The following is a 23403-nucleotide window of genomic DNA, read 5'->3' on the forward strand; positions in this document are numbered from 1 at the left end:
ACATTTACTTCAATACATGTATTATTATTGTTCAAACTTGATCTTTGTGTCAGAACATTGTGTTATTATATAGCTGCACAATTCATTGTGGCTACACTATGGCTTTCGATATGGCTTGGTAGATCTCGACACACTATTAACTTTAAAAGTAGATCTTGGTTCAAAAAAGGTCGGGCACCCCTGCTATAATGATTCAAACTATTCTACAGAATACATGAATACATAGAGTTATTACGACACTCAAAACTGATCTGTAAATGATATCTAACCTTATAAAAATAGAGATATTATAAAATGTGTTTCTAGACTCTAGAGCGTGATCGTGGGGGTGAGCTTTTATTTTGAAGGCCACGCCTCAAAGCTTTATCAACCAGTTTGACAGCAGACTCTTACTTTGAAGGCCGGAACTGGTCTGGAGTACGGCAGTTCGCGGGGCTCGTGCTGCTCTGACGATGGGAGACGTCTCGTGCGAGGAGCTCGAGGACTTGGTTCACTTTTCAGTCAGCGACCTGCCCACGCGAGGTTATGTCGTCATGGAGGAGGTGCGACGTCAGGGGAAACTGTGTGACGTCACGCTCAAGGTAAGACCGACGGCGCTAAGGGCTGAGGTTAGCCGGAAGCTACATGCTAACGAGGCTAACAACATGCTAACAGGAGCGTTATTGCTGTTAGCTTTTGTTAGCATCACTGAGCTAACCTGCTGACCTCAAGTTGTCATGGCAACAGAGAGGCTGTACTTCCTGTCTGAGTTGCTGCTGCTGCTGCGGAGGGATACCAGATACACTGATCACCTGTAGATCTGGATCTTACCTGAAGCTAACCTGTCAGGTGTTCAGTGTGTACTGGTACTCAGTGTGTACTGGTACTTGGCTGCAGTACAAGTACTCACCTCGGCTGCTGTACAAGTACTCGCATCACTGTACCGATACTCTGCTGCTGCACAAGTACTCACAACTCTGTGTACCGATACTCTGCTGCTGCACAAGTACTCACAACTCTGTGTACCGATACTCTGCTGCAGTACAAGTACTCACAACTCTGTGTACCGATACTCTGCTGCTGCACAAGTACTCACAACTCACTGTACCGATACTCTGCTGCAGTACAAGTACTCACAACTCTGTGTGTATTGACATATGTTGATGTGTATTGACATGTGGTGTTTGTGTGTTGTTGTGTATTGACATGTGGTGTTTGTGTGTTGTTGTGTATTGACATGTGGTGTTTGTGTGTTGTTGTGTATTGACATGTGGTGTTTGTGTGTTGTTGGGTATTGACATGTGGTGTTTGTGTGTTGTTGTGTATTGACATGTGGTGTTTGTGTGTTGTTGGGTATTGACATGTGTTGTTTGTGTGTTGTTGTGTATTGACATGTGGTGTTTGTGTGTTGTTGTGTATTGACATGTGTTGTTTGTGTGTTGTTGTGTATTAGGGGTGTACGGTTCACAAACATTTCGGTTCGGTAGTACCTCGGTTTTTAGGTCACGGTTCGGTGTGTTTTCGGTACAGCAGAAACAATGATCACAACAGATACTACAGTCACGGTTCTAATCCTTCAAAATGATGCCCTGACTTCAGATTTGGTCCGATTTAAAAACAACGACGCTAACGTAACTTCTCCCGGTCATGTAGCAAAACATAAACATTGGCGACTGCCATCGGTGATGACACCTTACCGATGTGCCAATGGTGGTAAATAAGGCTAACAGGTCGATGCCGATGTCTCACCGATGTATCGGTGCATCCCTACTAACAATGTCTCCTGCTGTGGAGAACAGCCTCTCGCTAGGGCAGTGGTCCTCAAACTTATACTGTCAGGCCCCCCTTGGGTAATGGTGATATTTTCAAGCCCCCCCCGAACCCGGTTCTGACCTAGATTGGTAGGATTAATTGTATGTAGTTGTACAAACATTACATTTTCTCTGCTAATTATAACAACACAAAGATCCAACTATACTTCTGCATGTGAGTATGGATAGAACATGAACTGTGAAATGATGGTATTTTTATTTTTGTTTTTTGGAAACAGAATAAAATGAATAAAAAGATTAAAATAAAACTGCTTTATTTAATATATATCGTGGATTCTGGGCTGCTAGCACACATATCATACCTGCAGTAAGTCACTAAGTACATTTACTACAGTACTTTACTGAAGTACAATTTTGAGATACTTGTACTTACTTGTGTTTTTGAGGTTTTTCTGCTTTGTATTTCTACTCCACTACAATTCAGAGGTAAATGCTGTACTTTTACTCCACTACCCCGGTAGATGTGTGTGCACGGGGCTGCAGAATGTCTGTGAGCCCTGACTTAAATGATGCTGGAGGATTTTCAAGCTCAACTTGAACTGCGGTCGCCATATCAACTGTTCCGCAAACAACTGACTAAATTCCAATGCACCCCTGAACGCACCCCTGAACGCACCCCTGAACTTGCTTGCTTGCTTGTGGTTGTCCATCGCGTCCGATGATGACGTCCACCTGTGACTTTAACGGTGAGTTTTTTTTATGGCTGAGAAGTCCTTTCCTGGATCAACAGGTTTTATTGCAAGTTGGGCATGTATACATGGTATTAGTGTTGCTGGGCATCGTAGGTGTATTTCTCCTGAGCCTTGTTTGTTGTCTCCTGGCTGTCCTTTCCTCCTCCAGTGTTTGGGTCCCATCAAGACACAGCTGCCGCCAGGTGTTGCAGTCAGCAGCCATGTTTTCCAGGTCCCCAGGTTTAATTTTGCACCTCTTAAGTGCTGATTTCAGTTGGTCTTTGAATCTCTTCTTCTGTCCTCCCGCAGAGGACTGGCCATGGTGTAACTGGCCATATAGGACTCTGCGGGGCAGACTATTGTAGGTCATTCTGATGACATGCCCCAGCCAGCGCAGTTGGTGCTGAGTAATTGTGGCCTCAATACTCCTGCAGCCTGTTCTTCTCAGGATTTCAGTGTGAGGCACACGGTCACGCCAAGTGATCCCCAGGATGCGCTGAAGACAGCGGATGTGGAACTGCTCCAGGGACTTGACATGATGGCTGTAGGTTACCAAGACTTCACAGCTGTAGAGGAGGGTGGTGATGCAGACTGCCTGATACACAGCACTTTTAGTTTGGAGATGAAGGTTCTTGTTCTGAAAGACCCAGCGCCTGAGTCTCCCAAAAGCAGCTGATGCTTGTTTGATCCGGATTTGGACTTCATTGTCGATAGTGTTCCTCAGGTATCTGAAAGATGGTACTACAGACAGCTGTTTATCGTCGACAATGACGACAGGTGGTGTGGGTGGAAAGTTGGCACTCCACTGGTAGACTTCCTCTGTTTTGGCAGTGTTGATGGTCAGCCCCATCCTGCTGTATGCCCTCACTGCTGCATCTAGGACATACTGGGGGTCTTGTGGAGAGTGAGCTACATGAGCGCAGTCATCCATATACTGCAGCTCAAGTATTCTCAATTTGTTTAGTTTGGTGGTTGCCTGCAACCTCCTGATGTTGAAGAGGTTGCCATCTAGTCTACACAATCTCCACCCCACTGTTGTCTTCAATCTCCTTGTTGAGAAGCTGAGTGACACATAAGAGGAAGATGTTAAAAAGTGCTGGTGCCAGTACACACCCTTGCCTTACCCCTGTACGCACTGAGAAAGGGCTAGACTCTTGACCTCCTATTTTCACCCTAGCAGTCATTCCATCATGAAACTGACGCAGGATGTTGGCAAACTTCATGGGGCAGCCAATCCGGAGGAGGACGCCCCACAAGAGATCTCTCTGCACAGTGTCAAAGGCTTTGGAGAGGTCGACAAAAGCCATAAACCGGTCTTTATGTTGCTCGCTGCACTTTTCCTGAAGTTGCCGGGCTGTAAAGACCATGTCGACCGTACTCCTGCTCTTTTTAAACCTGCACTGTGACTAAGGTAGCATTGACTCTGTGATGTTACTGATCAGCCTGTGGAGCATCACCTTGGCCAGGACCTTGCCTGCCACAGCAAGAAGTGCTATGCCCCTATGGTTTCCACAGATGGCTCTATCACCTTTGTTTTTATATATTGTGACAATGCTGGCATCTTTCCATCACTGTGGGATGTTTTCATCAGCCCAAACTTTGGTGATGTAATGGGGTAATGATCTTGTGCAGAGGTATCCTCCCTGTTTCAGTAGTTCTGATGGGATATTGTCAGAAGCAGGTGACTTGTTGTTCTTCAAGGAGCGGATGGCTGACAGGACCTCCAGGAAGGTTGGAGGTTGGCTAAGGTTGTTAATAAAGGGAAATCCAGGCAGTTCACGCATGATAGTGTAGTCTACATCGGAGTCCTGATTTAGTAAGGTGTTCAAATGTTCAGCCCACCTCTCCAGGATGCTGGTCTGATCTTTCAGGACTTTGAGCCCATCCATTGTTTTCTGGGGAGTGTTGCTGTGACTTGTTAGGCTGTAGATCAGGGGTGTCCAACCAGTCAGAGACGAAGAGACAATTATTTGACTGTGTTACTGCAAAGAGCCACATCATACACACATCGTGGATGCATGTCCCCCCACTTCTCTCGTGCCGTTTCTCTTTTGCTCTCACCCTTTCTGTGTGCTCCAGGGGCATAGCTAGTTTCGAAGTTTGAGTGGGGTGGACTTCACATCCTTTAGGGGGGTCCGGGGGCATGCTTCTGGTGCACTTTGAGAGCAACATGAAGAGGCTACACAACAGAACTGTGTGGTCTTGGTAAGGGGAGGGGGCACAACCCTCAACACTAATGTGAGACATAAAAATATATACATTTTTCTTTTCAATTTCAAAATGTTCATTTGGGTGGGATTTATTTTTTAGGTGGGCTGAAGTTCACCTAAGATAGGCATAGCTACGCCACTGGTGTGCTCCCTCACTCTCTTCCTCTGTGCCCCTCTCTGTCTCTCACACATAGAAAATGAAAATCTAAAAATGTATAATAATTGACACACAGACACACACACTCAAAGACACACACTCCAATAGAGACACACACTGTCACACAGACAGACACACATACCTCTGCTCAGCCAGACCTCTTGTAAATGTCACACACCATGATATTGACAAAGTATTCTGACCAGAGGCCAGTTATTGTCAGCCATTAAGAGTGTGTGCACTGCCTCACACACACTCTCACTTCATCATGTGAAAACTACTGTTATATTACTGCATGTTGCTTCTCTGAACTAAGTTGGCATTCATTGCGTTGAACACTCCTTTACAGATCTTACAATATTTCAAACAAACCCATGACTAAGGTTGGTTCAAATACTGCCTCATGACAGTTATTTAAAAATAAATGAAGTGTGTTTGAGTTAATTATCCTCTCATGATAGCTATCTCAACGTTTACCCTGTGACTGGCAGAAGCTCTGCTGACAGAGATGCACTTTCTCTTATGTCGTTATCGCGATTCAGCAACTCAGGAGTCCTTCTGTGTCGGTGGCCAGCTTTCCGTGAACAGGCCCTCTCACACACATCTACAACTGCAAAGTGTTACCGTTTTGATCTGACAGCTTTGTGTTGAGTTATTACGGTTTTATCTGAGTTTATTTTCAGAAGCAGATCTCTCCCTTCCCTGTCACATCCGGAGTGCAGTAGAACCCGCCCCCTGTACTGCAGGATCTGCATTCTGATTGGCTAAAGCACTTCTGTGTCGAAAACTCTCTGTAACGATAGGCCTGGAACTTGTGTGTTGTTAACCCTTTTTGAACTTGGATACATATGCGCAAAAAAACCACACAATTAAAATTCCATATGAACTGAGGAGCCGCATGAGACTGGGCAAAGAGCCGCATGCGGCTCGAGAGCCGCGGGTTGGCCACCCCTGCTGTAGATAGATTTGACTGCATTGTAAAAATTGTGCGTATCATTTCTATCAGCGAATGCCTGAATTTCATTGGCCTTCTCCATCCACCAGTGTTCTGCATGGTCCGCAGAGTTCTTTGCACTTCCCCTCGGGCTTTCTGCCATTTCTGTCTGGCGGTGCTGGATGAGGAGTTTCTTAGGGTTTTTTGATGTGCTTTGTGCATGTGGGTTAGCAGGTTATGGATGGAGTCTGAGTTGTTATCAAACCAGTCTTGATGGTTCTTGCTCTTATAGCCAATTGTTTGGGCTGCTGCTTCATCAAGGGCTTCGGTAATAGAGGTCCATTGTTGTTCTGTGGCAGTCTCACCACTCAGGAGGAGTTCTAGCACCCCTAGTTTCTCTGCCAGGGAGCAACGAAACTCATTCCTAGCAGTGGTGTCTTCCAAGCGGGCACAGTCTAGGCGCCTCCTATTGATTCCACTTTTTCGCATGGGGGGGACGCACTTGTATGAGGACCTTGGTCATGATCATGAGGTGATCTGTCCAGCATTCTGCACCTCTCATGGCTCGGGTTATGAGAACGTCACTGATGTCGCAGCGTCTCACGATGGCATAATCAATCAGGTGCCAATATTTGGAACGTGTGTGCATCCATGATGTTTTATATTTGGTCTTTTACTGGAAGATGGTGTTGGTTATGGTCAGGTTGTGCTCTGAGCCAAGGGTAAGTAGCCTCATGCCATTTGAGTTGGCCTGACCAATCCCATGCTTGCCAAATACTCCTTTCCACATCCCACTGTTTTGCCCAACATGAGCATTGAAGTCCCCAAGAAGGAGGATCTTGTCGTTCTTGGGGATCCGGCAGAGAGCCTCATCCAATGCTTGGTAAAAGGAGTCTTTCATCTCACTGTCAGATGGTGAGGTTGGAGCATACACACTAAGAAGTGTGGCATAGCGGTTCTTCACCAGAGGAATACGGAGGGTCATCAGTCTTTCACTGATGCCCACAGGCATTTCAATGAGTCTTGGCAGTATTGTGTTCTTAATGGCCAGTCCCACACCATGCAAATGTTGTCCACCTGCGGGATAGCCTTTCCAGTAGAAGGTGTAGCCCATGCGCTCCTCTGTTAGAGACCCTTCATCAAGGGGCCTGGTTTCGCTCAGGGCAGCAATATCGATGTTATACCGGCTCAGCTCTGCCGCTACCAGGGCTGTCCTTTTATGGGGTTTTCAGAGCTGCCATTGGAGTCCAGGAGGGTTTTTATGTTCCATGTTACCAGTTTAAGGTTGGACTTGTTTTTTCTGTTTTTTCTTTTTCTGTTTTGACCGCAGAGGTGGAATGACACAACAGGAGCGGTAGCCTGTCCAGGCTTGAGTTGAGTGGGGATTTTTTAGGCCACCTTTATTAGGCCTTTCCTCACTTGAGGTGAGCAGTGCGGTCCCTAAAAAGGGGCTGCTCAGTCACACAGGGGTCTGCCGAGAACAGCTGCCACTCAGCCCCAGCTGCTAGCGACCAATACCCTGTGCCGCTGACGTGCAGGGCTCTGAATAAGAGCTCCCAGACTATTCAATCCTGCTCCCGTCGCCACCGCCCCAACGCCGCCAGACTTCAACCAGGAGGAGGTCCAGGCAATATTCACCGTGGTCAGAGGTGGATACCTGCGCAAAGAAATGTTTAAAGTAGGAGGTGCGCTATCCCCAGAAGCACTATCTTCACCATGATGAGGTAGGTCTGTTGGTATGGGGAAGCCCAGGACAACCAGCTCCCCATCCTGGCTGCAGGAGGCTGCTGAGACCAAGCTCTGTTTAGGCCCGCCTAATGCGCACCGCCAGCACATTGCTTTTCTGTTGGGGTTTGCTCCCTTAGCCTTGCCTCAAGAGGCTAACCCACAAGGCAGTGTGGCTATTTGCCCTTAGCTGAGGCTGTGGTTGATGGGTGCCAGGGCGTGTCCATCGTATGGTGGGCCTGCACACCGCATCTCAGGGGCCCACTGCTGCTCCGAGATCCCCTGCAGTTTAGCCTGGGACTTCGAGGTACCCAGTTACCATGTGTTGCCACGAGAAGGCACTGCAGAACTCTTGGTGATGGAGAGGCTATGTACTGGCAGAGGAGACTTGCGCACCAGCTCCTCTTTTCACCATAAGGAGGCTAGCCAGCGGCGGTAGCTGAAAGCAGAAAGCAGCAAGCAGATGTAGCATGCAGTAACTACAAGCACCTCTACACTACTGCACTAGACGCTTCACACACACCCTGTGTGCAAAACACACCCCTGACCAGCTCTCATAGAAGGCCACCGTCCGATTAAATTACTTGGTTGCTCTATGACTTTGAACGCAGCGAAAGAACGCAGCACCTGAGATTACTTCCAACGGTTTTTCACATGCTCAATTTTTTACGTTCAACGTTATTTCATTCGGTTTACACGTGTACCGAACCGAAGGGCCCGCCGAATATGTTCGGTACGAATACGTATACCGTTACACCCCTGATGTGTATTGATGTGTGTTGTGTATTGATGTGTTGTTGTGTATTGATGTGTGTTGTTGTGTATTGATGTGTGTTGTTGTGTATTGATGTGTTGTTGTGTATGATGTGTGTTGTGTATTGATGTGTGTGTTGTGTATTGATGTGTGTTGTTGTGTATTGTGTGGTTGTTGTGTATTGATGTGTTGTTGTGTATTGATGTGTGTTGTGTATTGATGTGTTGTTGTGTATGATGTGTTGTTGTGTATTGATGTGTGTTTGTTGTGCTGTTGTGTATTGATATGTGTTGTTGTGTATTGATGTGTGTTGTTGTGTATTGATGTGTGTTGTTGTGTATTGATGTGTTGTTGTGTATTGATGTGTGTTGTTGTGTATTGATGTGTGTTGTTTGTATTGATGTGTGTTGTTGTGTATTGATGTGTTGTTGTGTATTGATGTGTGTTGTTGTGTATTGATGTGTTGTTGTGTGTGTATTGATGTGTTGTTGTGTATTGATGTGTGTTGTGTATTGATGTGTGTTGTTGTGTATTGATGTGTGTTGTGTGTATTGATGTGTGTTGTTGTGTATGTGTGTTTGTTGTGTTGTGTATTGATGTTTGTTGTGTATTGATGTGTTGTTGTGTATTGATGTGTGTTGTTGTGTATTGATGTGTGTTGTTGTGTATTGATGTGTTGTTGTGTATTGATGTGTGTTGTTGTGTATTGATGTTGTGTGTGTGTTATGATGTGTGTTGTGTGTATTGATGTGTGTTGTTGTGTATTGATGTGTGTTGTTTGTGTATTGATGTGTGTTGTTGTGTATTGAGTGTGTTGTTGTGTATTGATGTGTTGTTGTGTATTGATAGTGTGTTGTTGTGTATTGATGTGTGTTGTTGTGTATTGATGTGTGTTGTTGTGTATTGATGTGTGTTGTTGATGTGTTGTTGTGTGTTGTTGTGTATTGATATGTGTTGTTGTGTATTGATGTGTGTTGTTGTATTGATGTTTGTTGTTGTGTATTGATGTGTGTGTTGTGTATTGATGTGTGTTGTTGTGTATTGATGTGTTGTGTATTGAATGTGTGTGTGTAGTGATATTGATGTGTGTGTGTGTATTGATGTGTTGTGTATTGATGTGTGTTGTGTATTGATGTGTGTTGTTGTGTATTGATGTGTTGTGTATTGATGTGTGGTGTGTATTGATGTGTGTTGTGTGTATTGATGTGTGTTGTGTATTGATGTGTGTTGTGTGTGTATTGATTGTGTTGTTGTGTATTGATGTGTTGTTGTGTATTGATGTGTTGTTGTGTATTGATGTGTGTGTTGTGTATTGATGTGTGTTGTTGTGTATGTGGGTGTGTGTAGTGGTGTGGTGTGGAAGTGTGTTGTGTGTATGATGTGTGTTGTGTATTGATGATGTGTTGTTGTGTATTGATTGTGTGTGTTTGATGTGTGGTATTGATGTGTGTTGTTGTGTATTGTGTGTGGTGTGTGTATTGATGGTGTTGGTGTGTATGATGTGTGTTTGTGTATTGATGTGTTGTGTAGTGATTGAGTTTGTGTTGAAGTGTGTATTGATGTGTTGTTGTGGGTGTGTATTGATGTGGTTGTTGTGTATTGATGTGTTTGTGTTGTGGTATTGATGGTGTGGTGTTGTGTATTGATATTTGTTGTTGTGTATTGATGTGTTGTTGTGTATTGATGTGTTGTTGTGTATTGATGTTGTTGTTGTGTATTGATGGTGTGTTGTGTATTGATGTGTGTTGTGTATTGATGTGTTGTTGTGTATTGATGTGTGTTGTGTATTGATAGTGTTGTTGTGTATTGATATTTGTTGTTGTGTATTGATGTGTGTTGTGTATTGATGTGTTGTGTATTGATGTGTTGTTGTGTATTGATGTGTGTTGTTGTGTATTGATGTGTTGTTGTGTTGATATTTGTTGTTGTGTATTGATGTGTGTTGTGTGTTGTGTATTGATGTGTGTTGTTGTGTATTGATGTGTGTTGTTGTGTATTGATGTGTTGTTGTGTATTGATTTGTTGTTGTGTATTGATGTGTGTTGTTGTGTATTGATGTTGTTGTTGTGTATTGATGTGTTGTTGTGTATTGATGTGTGTTGTTGTGTATTGATATTTGTTGTTGTGTATTGATGTGTGTTGTTGTGTATTGATGTGTTGTTGTGTATTGATGTGTTGTTGTGTATTGATGTGTGTTGTTGTGTATTGATATTTGTTGTTGTGTATTGATGTGTGTTGTGTATTGATATTTGTTGTTGTGTATTGATGTGTGTTGTGTATTGATATTGTTGTTGTGTATTGATGTGTGTTGTGTATTGATGTGTGTTGTGTATTGATGTGTTGTTGTGTATTGATGTGTTGTTGTGTATTGATGTGTGTTGTGTATTGATGTGTGTTGTGTATTGATGTGTGTTGTTGTGTATTGATGTGTTGTTGTGTATTGATGTGTGTTGTTGTGTATTGATGTGTTGTTGTGTATTGATGTGTTGTTGTGTATTGATGTGTTGTTGTGTATTGATGTGTGTTGTTGTGTATTGATATTTGTTGTTGCACTGCAGGCGGGGGGGCATAAGTTCAGCGCTCACCGGATCGTTCTGGCCGCCTCCATCCCATATTTCCACGCCATGTTCACCAACGACATGATGGAGTGCAAACAGGACGAGATCCTGATGCAGGGCATGGACCCCAGGTACTGATACTGAACAACATGTGTATGTAGTATTATGGTATGTCCTCATGTTTGTTTGCACCTGCAGACACCAGAGCAGGTTCCTGTTTAAACACGGCAGTAATAACAGTAATCTGACTCTGGTCCTGACTCTGGTTCTGACTCTGGTTCTGATCCTGACTCTGGTCCTGACTCTGGTTCTGACTCTGGTTCTGATCCTGACTCTGGTCCTGACTCTGGTTCTGACTCTGGTTCTGATCCTGACTCGGGTCCTGATTCTGGTCCTGACTCTGATTCTGATCCTGGCTCTGGTTCTGATCCTGACTGTGGTTCTGGTCCTGACTGTGGTTCTGGTCCTGACTCTGATCCTGACTCTGGTTCTGATCCTGAGTCTGGTTCTGGTCCTGACTCTGGTTCTGGTTCTGGTGCTGGTGCTGACTCTGGTTCTGGTCCCACTCAGTGCTCTGGAGGCTCTGGTGAACTTTGCGTACAGCGGCCATGTTGCCATCGACCAGCAGAACGTGCAGAGCCTCCTGGTGGGGGCCAGCTTCCTGCAGCTACAGAGCGTCAAGGAGGCCTGCTGCTGCTACCTGCAGGACAGGTAATACACACACACACACACACACACACACACACACACACACACACACACACACACACACACACACACACACACACACACACACACACACACACACACACTGACCCCCCCTGTGTGCAGGTTGCACCCTAAGAACTGTCTGGGGGTGCGTCAGTTTGCGGAGACCATGATGTGCACAGCTCTGTACGACGCGGCCAGCAGCTTCCTGTTCCAGAACTTCCTGCAGGTTTGCGAGTCCGAAGAGTTCCTGAGCCTGAAGCCGGAGGAGCTGCTGGAGCTGGTGAGCTGCGACGAGCTGCACGTCAGGGCCGAGGAGCAGGTGAGGGGAGGGGGCAGGTGCAGGGCACAGGTGCAGGTGGGGGGGGGGGGGGTACCTGTGTAGCTGTTACAGTGTGTGTTACCTGTGCAGGTGTTTGAGGCGGTGCTGGCCTGGGTGCACCAGAACAGGGACTTGAGGGATTCCCTGCTGCCAGAGCTGCTCTCTAAGATCAGGCTTCCTCTCTGCCGGCCTCAGTTCCTGTCGGACCGGGTCCAGCAGGATGAGCTGGTTCGCTGCTGCCATAAGTGCAGGTGAGAAGAAACACCTGTGGAGAAAACACAGCTGAATGACTTAAAGGGGACGCTCCTGACTGCTTCCTGTTTCCTGGTTCCTGTCAGGGATCTGGTTGATGAAGCCAAAGACTTCCACCTAATGCCGGAGCGTCGTCCTCACCTGCCTGCCTTCAAGACCAGACCCAGGTGCTGCACCTCCATCACAGGACTCATCTATGCTGTAGGGGGGCTCAACAGCTCAGGTACCTGTACCTGATGTCACTGCAAGTCTCTGATTGGTCCTCAGCTAACAGGTGGTCTGATGTCACTGCCGGTCTCTGATTGGTCCTCAGCTAACAGGTGGTCTGATGTCACTGCCGGTCTCTAATTGGTCCTCAGCTAGCAGGTGGTCTGATGTCACTGCCGGTCTCTGATTGGTCCTCAGCTGACAGGTTTCTCTCTGCAGGTGACTCCTTAAACGTGGTTGAGGTGTTTGATCCAATCGGGAACTTCTGGGAGCGCTGTCAGCCAATGAGAACGGCTCGCAGCAGAGTGGGCGTGGCAGTCGTCAACGGGCTGCTGTACGCCATTGGTGGATACGACGGCCAATCACGGCTCAGCACAGTGGAGGTTTACAATCCGGAGACGGACAGCTGGACACGCGTGTCGAGCATGAACAGCCAGCGCAGGTCTGTAAACAGAGTCAACATTACGAGTCCTGAGATGACTCAGCATTATGTGTCCTGACATGAGTCAGCGTTATGAATCCTGATCATTGTGTGTTCCTCAGTGCGATGGGGACGGTGGTGGTTGATGGGATGATCTATGTGTGCGGCGGCTATGACGGGAAGTCGTCTCTGAACTCTGTGGAGCGGTACAGCCCGGAGACCGATCGGTGAGTCAGCATATTAAAGCAGTACAGCATGAATACTGTAGTTTAAAAGTTTCAATATAGATGATGTATATAAATACGCTTTAAATGTTTCTGATCCATATACACTTAATTATGATTGTTGAATATACATGCTGTATAATAACGTTTCTATAATAAGTAATATAAAGAGCTGGGGTCCTGCAGGTGGACCCTGGTTGCGGGGATGAGTGCGAGTCGCAGCGCTGCGGGTGTCACGGTGTTTGACGGACGCATCTTCGTGTCTGGTGGCCATGACGGTCTGCAGATCTTCAACACGGTCAGTCTCTCCTTTCTGTGACACACACACACACACACACATGTAATATCATGTGTAATATCATGTGTAATATCATGTGTAATATCATGTGTAATATCATGTGTAATATCGTGTGTAATATCGTGTGTAATAACATGTGTAATAACATGTGTAATATCGTGTGTAATAACATGTGTAATATCGTGTGTAATAACATGTGTAATATCGTGTGTAATATCGTGTGTAATAACATGTGTAATAACATGTGTAATAACATGTGTAATAACATGTGTAATAACATGTGTAATAACATGTGTAATATCGTGTGTAATAACATGTGTAATAACATGTGTAATAACATGTGTAATATCATGTGTAATAACATGTGTAATAACATGTGTAATATCATGTGTAATAACATGTGTAATAACATGTGTAATAACATGTGTAATATCATGTGTAATAACATGTGTAATAACATGTGTAATAACATGTGTAATATCGTGTGTAATAACATGTGTAATATCGTGTGTAATATCGTGTGTAATAACATGTGTAATAACATGTGTAATAACATGTGTAATATCGTGTGTAATAACATGTGTAATATCGTGTGTAATAACATGTGTAATAACATGTGTAATATCGTGTGTAATAACATGTGTAATAACATGTGTAATATCGTGTGTAATAACATGTGTAATAACATGTGTAATAACATGTATGCAGGTGGAGTACTACAACCACCACACAGACCGCTGGCACCCGGCCGCGGCCATGTTGAATAAGCGTTGCCGCCACGGCGCGGCGGCGCTGGGCAGCCTGATGTTCGTGGCCGGGGGGTACGACGGCTCGGGCTTCCTTAGCGGGGCGGAGGTGTTCGACTCGCGGGGGGGGGCAGTGGAGCCCCCTGGTGGCCATGAACACGCGGCGGAGCAGGGTGTCTCTGGTGTCCACTGCTGGGCGCCTGTACGCAGTGGGGGGGTATGACGGGCAGTCCAACCTATGCTCTGTGGAGGTCTACATCCCAGACTCGCAGCGCTGGACCTTCATGGCCCCCATGGTGTCTCACGAAGGGGGAGTGGGGGTGGGCTGCGTGCCACTGCAGCCCGCCTAACCCCTCCCACTGAGGGCGGCGCCCAATGAGATCCATCGGTACGACGGCCGGCGCAGACCTGCACACTGACGCCGGCCCACAGCATTATGGGTAATGACTGTTGAGCAAGCCTCGGAGCCTAACGCTAGCATGGGACTGATTCACGTTAATGTTGATTTATACTTGATGATGCAACATGGGGTCACTTCCTGTCCCAAACCAGATCAGGGAGTTCTGATCCCAGGTCACTGATCAGCTGACAGGAAGCGCAGCTGCATGAACAGGAAGTAGACAGACATACGTCTGGAGACTGGAACAACTCCAAACCAAACACTGAACCCCAAACCACCGCTCACTGTATAGAGGCAAAATATTGTCCCCCCCCAGTGATTCAGAGGCCAGAGTGATGTCATTAACCCCCCCCCCCAGTTCATATGACTGCTACTTTTATTTGAACATGGAGAAACTCATGCTAACATACTAACAGTCCTGACCCGGACATGACTCAGCACTATGAGTCCTGGTCTGGAGGTCAATGGTTCTCTGGATGTGTTTTTGGTTCCTTGAATAAAGGTCTGTGGTTCACAGAAGCTGAAGAGATTCTCACGTTTCGTTCAGTAAATTCCCCACTGGTGGATTTAGAAAGGGAGGTGCTAACAAGCGTCTTAATGAGACGCCTGAACGTCATCACGAGCTATTGTGTTATCAAGAACTTATTTCATTAATGTTCATTCTTTTTATTATTGAATTATTTGTTTTATTTGATAGGGACGATGCAATTTAACATAGTTCAAATACAAAGCATGAAAACTGATGTGCTGCACAGAGAGTTTATAGCTATTGCTAATTTTCAGCTCTTGGATTTGCACCATCATGTTCTGACCTCTAACAGACCCTACCTATTATAATTGGTCGGTATTGAGTGAGGCTCTTCACAGAAACACAGCAGCAGTAAATGTTATTATTATAATATCTAATATAAGTTTCACATGCAGACTCCAGGGTAAGAAACACAGCGTTGTGAATGATTAATAAGGTTCCATTTTATTGTTCAGTCGGCAGGATGATATCTTTAACGTTTCTTTAATATCAGCGAAAGCAGTTTATTCATCAGAAACCCTCAATAACAATATTATTATTACATATAGAGATATATATGATTCAGCATCACTGAAAAGGTCAAAGGTCAACTCCGTTTCCCACAATCCTTTGGGTTTAACAGTGGGTTCAGGTGTCCTTGTCCTCTGGATCAGGGTCCTGGAGGTCCTGCAGAGTCGGTCCTGGAGTCTCCCTCAGGCAATAAGTGCAGACCTGGAACCCTGCAGGGGATCATTCTGTTCTTAGCATGTCTTATACGGGCCATAGAACGGATCTCTGGTATTTAAATGGTTCTATGACGTCTACAAAGAAGGTATTTAACTTTAGTTGATCCAAAGATGCGATTTCACAGGCCCATTTCTAACCCTGTGATTTGGTCCCAGAATGGAAGGAGCTGCATTGCCGTATTTGGGGCTAATTTAAATAATGATGACGAGCTCTGCTCTGATTGGCTGGTTTACAAGGATCAATCCATGGCTCCCTCAGAGCCCACAGAAGTAAGTGAAGTTCGCGAGACTGTGAGAGATGAACCATGGAGGCTGTTGGCATCAACCTCACAGTCTGAGCCTTTATCGGAGGAGGAAACCGATGATCTGAAGAACAGCCAGTCGGTCGGAGATTGGAGAGCAGCGTTACGGAGTGGTGAGTGTTAGCGTTAGTGTTTCCAGCAGCTGGTGTATGCACATGTTGGGGCTGGACTACAGTTTGTGACGTCACACACAGGGAGTGTGGTAATTCACCTGTTTTACCATACTGATATGCATATTCATGGTTTGCACGTGAAGGTGGAAACAATGGTGGTTGAGGTTCACAGTATGTGCCAAGGTGAATACAGTTTCACATTCTATGGCCCCTTTAAAGATTGATATTGAGTTGCTACTTATTAATGAGTCCTAACTACACAGCGTTCCTCGGTTTATCATTTGAAGAGTTTCTGCTGACTCATGTTCTGACTGATAAGGTTTCTGCTGACTCATGTTCCGACTGATACGGTTTCTGCTGACTCATGTTCTGACTGATACGGTTTCTGCTGACTCATGTTCTGACTGATACGGTTTCTGCTGACTCATGTTCTGACTGATAAGGTTTCTGCTGACTCATGTTCTGACTGATAAGGTTTCTGCTGACTCATGGTTAGACTGATACGGTTTCTGCTGACTCATGTTCTGACTGATAAGTTTTCTGCTGACTCATGTTCTGACTGATAAGGTTTCTGCTGACTCATGTTCTGACTGATAAGGTTTCTGCTGACTCATGTTCTGACTGATAAGGTTTCTGCTGACTCATGTTCTGACTGATAAGGTTTCTGCTGACTCATGGTTAGACTGATTACGTTTCTGCTGACTCATGTTCTGACTGATTAAGTTTCTGCTGAGGTCATGTTCTGACTGATAAGGTTTCTGCTGACTCATGGTTAGACTGATACGGTTTCTGCTGACTCATGTTCTGACTGATAAGGTTTCTGCTGACTCATGGTTAGACTGATTACGTTTCTGCTGACTCATGTTCTGACTGATTAAGTTTCTGCTGAGGTCATGTTTGGACTGATAAGGTTTTTTCTCACGGTGTGAAGCGGCTCTCCTCCCCGTCCAGTACGCCATGGTACAGTCCGACCTCCCTCTCCAGGCGCTGCTTGTTGCTTAGCAACGTGTCATAGTCGCGGCGCTGCTGCTGGATTTCCTCCTGCAGGTCGCTCAGCTCCGCCTGCAGCTGCAGAACCACAGAGACCCTGTTCTGCTGCTCCACCTGCTGCCAGTGCTGTGAGTCCGACAGGGAGCTCTGCAGACCACGCCTCTACAAGGGGAGGAGAGTGTTTGTGAGTGTGTGTGTGTGTGTGTGTGTGTGTGTGTGTGTGTGTGTGTGTGTGTGTGTGTGTGTGTGTGTGTGTGTGTGTGTGTGTGTGTGTGTGTGTGTGTGTGTGTGTGTGTGTGTGTGTGTGTGTGTGTGTGTGTGTGTGTGTGTGTGTGTGTCTCACCAGTGCTCTGATGGACTCGGTCTCTGCCTGCAGGTTCTGGATCTTACAGCAGGTGTCGCTGCACTCGGCCTTCAGAGCCTCCACCTGCTGCTCCTCAGGACTCAGTCTGCTGCTCACACACTGCGCCTCCTACACACACACACACTCTAATGAAGTGTTGTCCAGCAGAGGGAGACATGCTCATATTTGGGACAGATTCGTCTGCACTTTATCAGACCCTGCCTCACCACTCCAGAGACACAAGGAGGTAAGAGGTCTGATAGTAAAATACAAGACAAAATAAATGAATACCATAAAACAAAGACATTAAGAACGAAACTATAAAATAGATAAAACATAGAAACTGAAAGACTTTCTTTAGTCTTTTTATTCTCTCTGTCCTGACTGACCGTGGTGGTCCTCACCTTGCCATCCAGGTAGCTGTCGGTCTCGGCCCGGTTCCTCTCCGTCAGCCTCTCCCAGTGGCTCCGGATGTGGGTCAGGATCTGGTCCAGACTGGTTTGGATAGGAGCGTCGGGCTGGTCCAGCTCATGTCCCGACATCTGAGCGTAGAGACTGCGGACATCCTGTGGTAACATGTGAACACTACACGTGTGATCAGTGGATCTGTTTTCAGCGGTCACTCTGAGCTCACACACGCCTGATGTTTCCCCTCAATGCTGAGCTCATTGAACTTCAGACTTCATTAGTTCTGAAGACCACCAGTACACCAAGGATCAGATTGAGAGGAGGAGGTCTGTGGGTTCTCTACCGGAGGGTCTACAGTCCAGAGGTTCTGCAGTCCGGAGGTTCTGCAGTCCGGACAGCTTCAGGACAGAAGGGTCAGACTAGATGATGGTGGACTGTTGTGTTCTGGTTTCATGTCGCTGTCAGCTTTGGTTTAAGTAGCTGTGATTGACAGAACCTCTGATTGACAGAACCTCTGTTTTAGAGTCAGGGAGAAAAAAAGACTGACCATCTTCTGTTTAGTAATTACTGACTCACAATGATGTGCGAATATTCTGGACTGACATGTTGGTTAAACATGTTTTCTGAACACAGTGTGTTTCTGGTTCTGAACAGGGTCTGGTTCTGAATGAACACAGTCTGGTTCTGGTTCTCAACAGGGCCTAGTTCTGGTTCTGAATGAACAGGGTATGGGTCTGAACAGGGTTTGGTTCTGAATGAACAGGGTTTTGTTTCTGGTTCTGACCAGGGTCTAGTTTTGGTTAACAGGTTCTGGTTCTGTTTGTTGTTCTGATTATGGTCTGGTTCTGGTGTTGGTTCTTGTTGGGGTTCTGCAAAACCAACCTGCTCATGGTCCTGCTCCAGGTGCTGTAGTTCCGCCCTCATGCCCTCCATCTGCTCCTGAAGCTCCGCCCTGGTGAGGCCGGCCTCCTGGATCACTTTGTGCAGAGAACTGATCTCGTCCTGGACCAGGGTTCTGAACGGCTGCTCGCTCTCAAACCTGCAGGAACACGTTTCTGTGGGTCATTCGATTGTGTGTGAACATGTTACTGTGGATCATGCGGTTGTGTGACCCGGGTCAGAGTGTGTGTTACCTCTCCTTAAAGTCCTCAGCGTTGGCCTGCACGTTCTCTGTCTGCAGCATCAGCCGAGCGTTGTCCAGGATCGCTTCACTGACCTGCAAGCAACATGGGAAATCAGAGAGCTATGACAAGCTGCAGCTCACACAGTAACAACAGCAGACCTGTCAATCACAGGTAGCCCCGCCTTAAAGCAAGTGCTGCTTTAACGCCTTTTTTACTCTGAATGGGAATAATTGGGATAAATCATGAAAGGAGCAGGAACACTTCCTCATCGACTTCTATACAATCTGAGGTAATAAATCAAGGAAGGAGCAGGAACATTTTCTCCGCACAACATGTAGGCTATGGATCAGGCTAAGCTAGGCTAAGCTAACATGTAGCTGCTCCACACTCACAGTACGGTCAGACAGAAAGAAAGCCCCCAGGAAGAGCGACGGACACTGAGGAACATATTCTAATGACCAAACGGCGGTACTACATCTTCCTGTCAGTCCTGTCAGTCCGGGACGTCACTGGGCCCAACAAGGCCTTCCCCATTGACGTACACTGGGAAGGAGACGTCTGTAAATCAGCGGACAATTGTTTCAGACGAAATCAACCCCCCAGAATGAACTCTTTAATAGTTTAAATCTTTAAGGTGTTAAAATGATAAAATGACAGATGAGGCGGGGCTTAAGGGAAACCAAACCGGGCTCTATGATAGGGCACTTCTGCTATAAGAGCAAGGCCTGATGGGTAATTTGTGATGTTGCGCTTTCGAGCGTCAGCACTCTCATTGGAAGGAGGCCCCGCCTCCAAAGCTGGATCCATTTCTTATAATACATCCATGGTTTGAACCCCGCCCCTCACCTGTCTGTAGACGTCCTCCCACTCCCTCCTCAGCCCCCCCCAGGCTCCGGCGCTGCTGGCCTTGCGGTCCAGAGCGAGGCGGATTCCGTCCTCCAGCTGCATGTTGAGGGCCTCAAGGGCCCGGACCTTATCCCTGTACTCCATCAGGCATCCGTTCAGACTGGCCCCCCCACAGGGCCCTCCGGCCCGCGGCAGCACCGGTGCAGCGCTGCTCCGCAGGCCCTGCAGGAACACGCTGCTGATACCCAGCGCCCGCCGAGACACCCGGGCCCCCAGACAAGGGGGGGGGGCACCGAAGACACCGCGGGGGGCTGAGACCATCCGTCCTCCAGGGGGGGGGGGGTGGGCGTCCGCTGGAGGTGGGAGGGCGCTCGCAGCCCGGGGTTCCCAGTAAAGATGAGCGGCGTCGAGGCAGAGGCATGGTGGAAAACCCCCCCCAGCCCGGGCCGCCGGGATTTATGGGAGAGAGACGTTCTGGAATTATGGCCGCCTTTTGTTCCTGATGATTGTCCTGACGCTCTGTGGAAACATCCTGCTGCATCAGCACACACACACACACACACACACACACACACACACACACACACACACACACACACACACACACACACACACACACACACACACACACACACACACACAGACTTTTTGTTGTTGTTTTTTATTTACTGTTTGTTTATTAATTTACTTTTTGTATTTAAGGATCATTCAAGTATATTTAATCTTATATGTTATAATATAATATTTATCGTAAGAATAAATGAATAGTTTTGAAAGTTGTTCATCAGACTGATTTCAGTGAATGATTGTTCCTACAGGCTGGATTTAATCTGTGCTCCAGAGATCTGAGTGATAACAATCATAAAAACACTTCTTAAATGTGTGTTATCTGTGACTGGTGACACCAGCAGAATCAATAAACTGATCAGGAAAGCTGGCTCTGTCATCGGCACCAAACTGGACCCTTTTGAGGCTGTGGTGGAGAGGAGGACTCTGAACAGACTGCTGTCCATCATGGATACCCCCCCCTCTCCACCTGCAGCTGGAAGGAGCTCCTTCTCCAACAGACTACTCCAGCTCCGCTGTCACAGGGACAGGTTCTGGAGAACCTTCCTGCCCTCGGCAGTAACTCTGTACAGTAACTCCCCAGGGCTCTCTGTTCCATAGCCTCTCTCTGAACTGGACTTAACGTGCACTCCTTCACACTGAGCATGGTACATTTACACTCTGTTATTATTGCCTTTTTGTACATTTGTATATTTCATTTTCATTTTTCATTCATTTTTATTTTTCCTTTATTTTTTTTAGTTCTTATTATTTGTATTTGTTTTGCTTTTAGTTTTTTGCTGCTGCAACGCAAACATTTTCCAGTTTGGGATAAATAAAGTACTTCAGTACATCAGAATTATTATACTTTATATAAAGTATATATATGTACACAATTTATATCTACATAATATATATTGTATTTATATATAATATATATATTTTATAATACATTATGTATTGGTATTATATGTACAATATATAAAGTATAAAGTATGTGTTTATAACATAGATAATGGTTTCATCAGGAGGAAGCTGAGACTCTACACACTGAACACACACTTTATTTTTTACCAAGTATAAAGCAGTGTGACGCAACACGGTTACATACACACCCTAAAAACATCCCAAAACTACAGAAAACATCAGTTAGCATCTGTTAGCATCATTGAGTTCCTTCACATGGATGCAGCAGCAAAGTCAGATGCTCCGACTCGTGCTCACTTCCTCTCTGTGATGCACTTCCTGTTCAAACAGGATGATGCAACACGGTCAACATCTGAGGCAAACACACAGATCACATGACCAGATTAGCAGCAGATAACCGATCACATGACCAGATCTGCAGCAGATAACCGATCACATGACCAGATCAGCAGCCGATAACCGATCACATGACCGAGGGCAGGAGAGTCCTGGAAGCAGAGATGATGCATTCTACGTTCTTTATTCCAATTCAACAGGAAGTGTGTTTTTCACAGCGACAGCGCCTGCGAGGTGTCGCTGTCGGACATGACGGAGGCCCGGGTGGAACTCCTGCAGGACTTGCTTGGCGGCCCAGTGGGCTTAGCGCAGCAGCTGCAGCAGCGCAGCAGCTGCTGCAGGTCTCGGCGGAAGCGCTCGCCGACAAAGGCGTAGAGGAAGGGGTTGAGTCCGGCATGCAGGTAGGCCAGAGACTTCAGGACCTGCTCCGCCGTCTTGAAGCGCTGTAGCGCACCGCAGTCCGTCATGGTCATGTTGGAGGCTTGCACCGCCTCCGTCACCAAAACGGCGTTGTGTGGCAGCTGCGACACCACGAACACCAGCACCACGGCCAGGATGACACGCATGGCCCGGTGCTTCTGGAAGCTGCGGGTCCGGAGCAGCGTGGCAGCGATGCAGCTGTAGCAGAAGGCCATGACGGAGAAGGGCAGGAAGAACCCGACACTCACCTGCAGCGCCAGAACCACCACCTTGATGCGGTTGTCCAGCTGTAGCGGGAACACCATCCTGCAGCGCTGCTCCGAGTCCTCAGTAGCAAACACCAGCTCGGGCACGGCGAGCAGCAGTGCGATCAACCACACGGCCCAGCACGCCAGCCGGGTGCAGCGCCGGCGCTCTGCCTGCGAGTTCTGCGCCCTGGTGGTCTGCACGATGGCCACGTAGCGGTCCACGCTGATGCACGTGAGCAGCAGCATCCCGCTGAACAGGTTCACCTTGTAGAGGGCGGAGATTATCTTGCAGAGGACGGGGCCGAAGCTCCAGCGGCCGCTCGCAGCCTCGGTCGCCCACAGCGGCAGCGTGACCAGGAACAGCAGGTCGGACAGCGCCAGGTTCAGCAGGTACACGTCCGTCATGGTCTTCAGCCGCCGACGCACGTTCAAGTAGATCCAGACCACCGCCAGGTTCCCGGTGCCGCCCAGCAGTGCCATCAGCCAGAAGAGCGGGGGCTCGAAGCGACTCCTGAAGGACCGGACCCCCGACAGGTCACAGAGCAGGTGGCTGTCATCGTAGTCCTCGTCAGTGGTCGAGGGCGGGGCCTGAGGAGGGCCACCAGAACAGCTTTACTCGTGTGTGTGTGTGTGTGTTTGTGTGTGTGTGTGTGTGTGTGTGTGTGTGTGTGTGTGTGTGTGTGTGTGTGTGTGTGTGTGTCTTGTGTACCTCGGAGGTGAACGCTGTCATGATGTCAGCCATGGTCATGTGATCGGACTCTTTGTTGAAGGCGATGTCATTCAGTTACCTTCACAGGAAACACAAGTATCAAACAAACAGATAAAAAGATCACACACACACACACACACACACACACACACACACACACACACACACACACACACACACACACACACACACACACACACTCACTCAACTCAGTACAGATGTACATCAGACTCAGTCTGTAGGGACTGAAGGGTCGCCGGTTCAAGTCCTGATCAGACCAGACACAGAGTGTTCTGGGACCTTAGAGGAGTCTTTAAGCCCTGAACCCCCAATTTGTGAGTGTGTGTGTGTGTGTGTGTGTGTGTGTGTGTGTGTGTGTGTGTGTTTACCCATGGGTGCGTTCCCCCATGGGTGCCTAAAAGTACATCTTTCTTAACAA

General features: G+C 47.0%; 3 protein-coding genes across 5 annotated transcripts in view; 1 reads left to right on the plus strand and 2 right to left on the minus strand.

Moving 5' to 3' along the window:
* The first annotated feature begins 407 nt into the window (after positions 1-407).
* Positions 408-14928, plus strand: klhl18 (kelch-like family member 18). Its single transcript, XM_063884909.1, is given in 11 exon segments — positions 408-581; positions 10821-10951; positions 11391-11531; positions 11652-11850; positions 11941-12101; positions 12189-12325; positions 12529-12751; positions 12853-12957; positions 13141-13252; positions 13961-14119; positions 14121-14928. Coding segments are annotated over 11 exon segments (1725 nt in total). The 5' UTR covers positions 408-452; the 3' UTR covers positions 14349-14928.
* A 417-nt stretch (positions 14929-15345) lies between these two features.
* bfsp2 (beaded filament structural protein 2, phakinin) lies at positions 15346-20214 on the minus strand. Its single transcript, XM_063886109.1, is given in 8 exon segments — positions 15346-15646; positions 16990-17219; positions 17401-17529; positions 17805-17966; positions 18691-18847; positions 18942-19024; positions 19779-20130; positions 20132-20214. Coding segments are annotated over 8 exon segments (1251 nt in total). The 5' UTR covers positions 20200-20214; the 3' UTR covers positions 15346-15576.
* Positions 20215-21370: 1156 nt separating this feature from the next.
* ccr9a (chemokine (C-C motif) receptor 9a) overlaps positions 21371-23403 on the minus strand; it is a 2365-nt gene continuing 332 nt past the window's right edge. For 2 of the 3 annotated variants that reach the window (XM_063886110.1, XM_063886112.1), the window contains exons 2-3: positions 22965-23043; positions 21371-22843 (exon numbers count right to left, since the gene is read on the minus strand). In XM_063886110.1, the coding sequence (XP_063742180.1) occupies positions 21800-22843; positions 22965-23003 (1083 nt within the window). In that variant the 5' untranslated portion in view covers positions 23004-23043 and the 3' untranslated portion in view covers positions 21371-21799. Of the gene's footprint in view, positions 22844-22964; positions 23044-23353 lie in introns of all 3 variants that reach the window. The other variant, XM_063886111.1, reaches the window with a different exon arrangement.

The sequence above is a fragment of the Eleginops maclovinus genome, chromosome 6 (assembly GCF_036324505.1).
Source record: "Eleginops maclovinus isolate JMC-PN-2008 ecotype Puerto Natales chromosome 6, JC_Emac_rtc_rv5, whole genome shotgun sequence".
In the NCBI taxonomy this organism is placed as follows: Eukaryota; Metazoa; Chordata; class Actinopteri; order Perciformes; family Eleginopidae; genus Eleginops; species Eleginops maclovinus.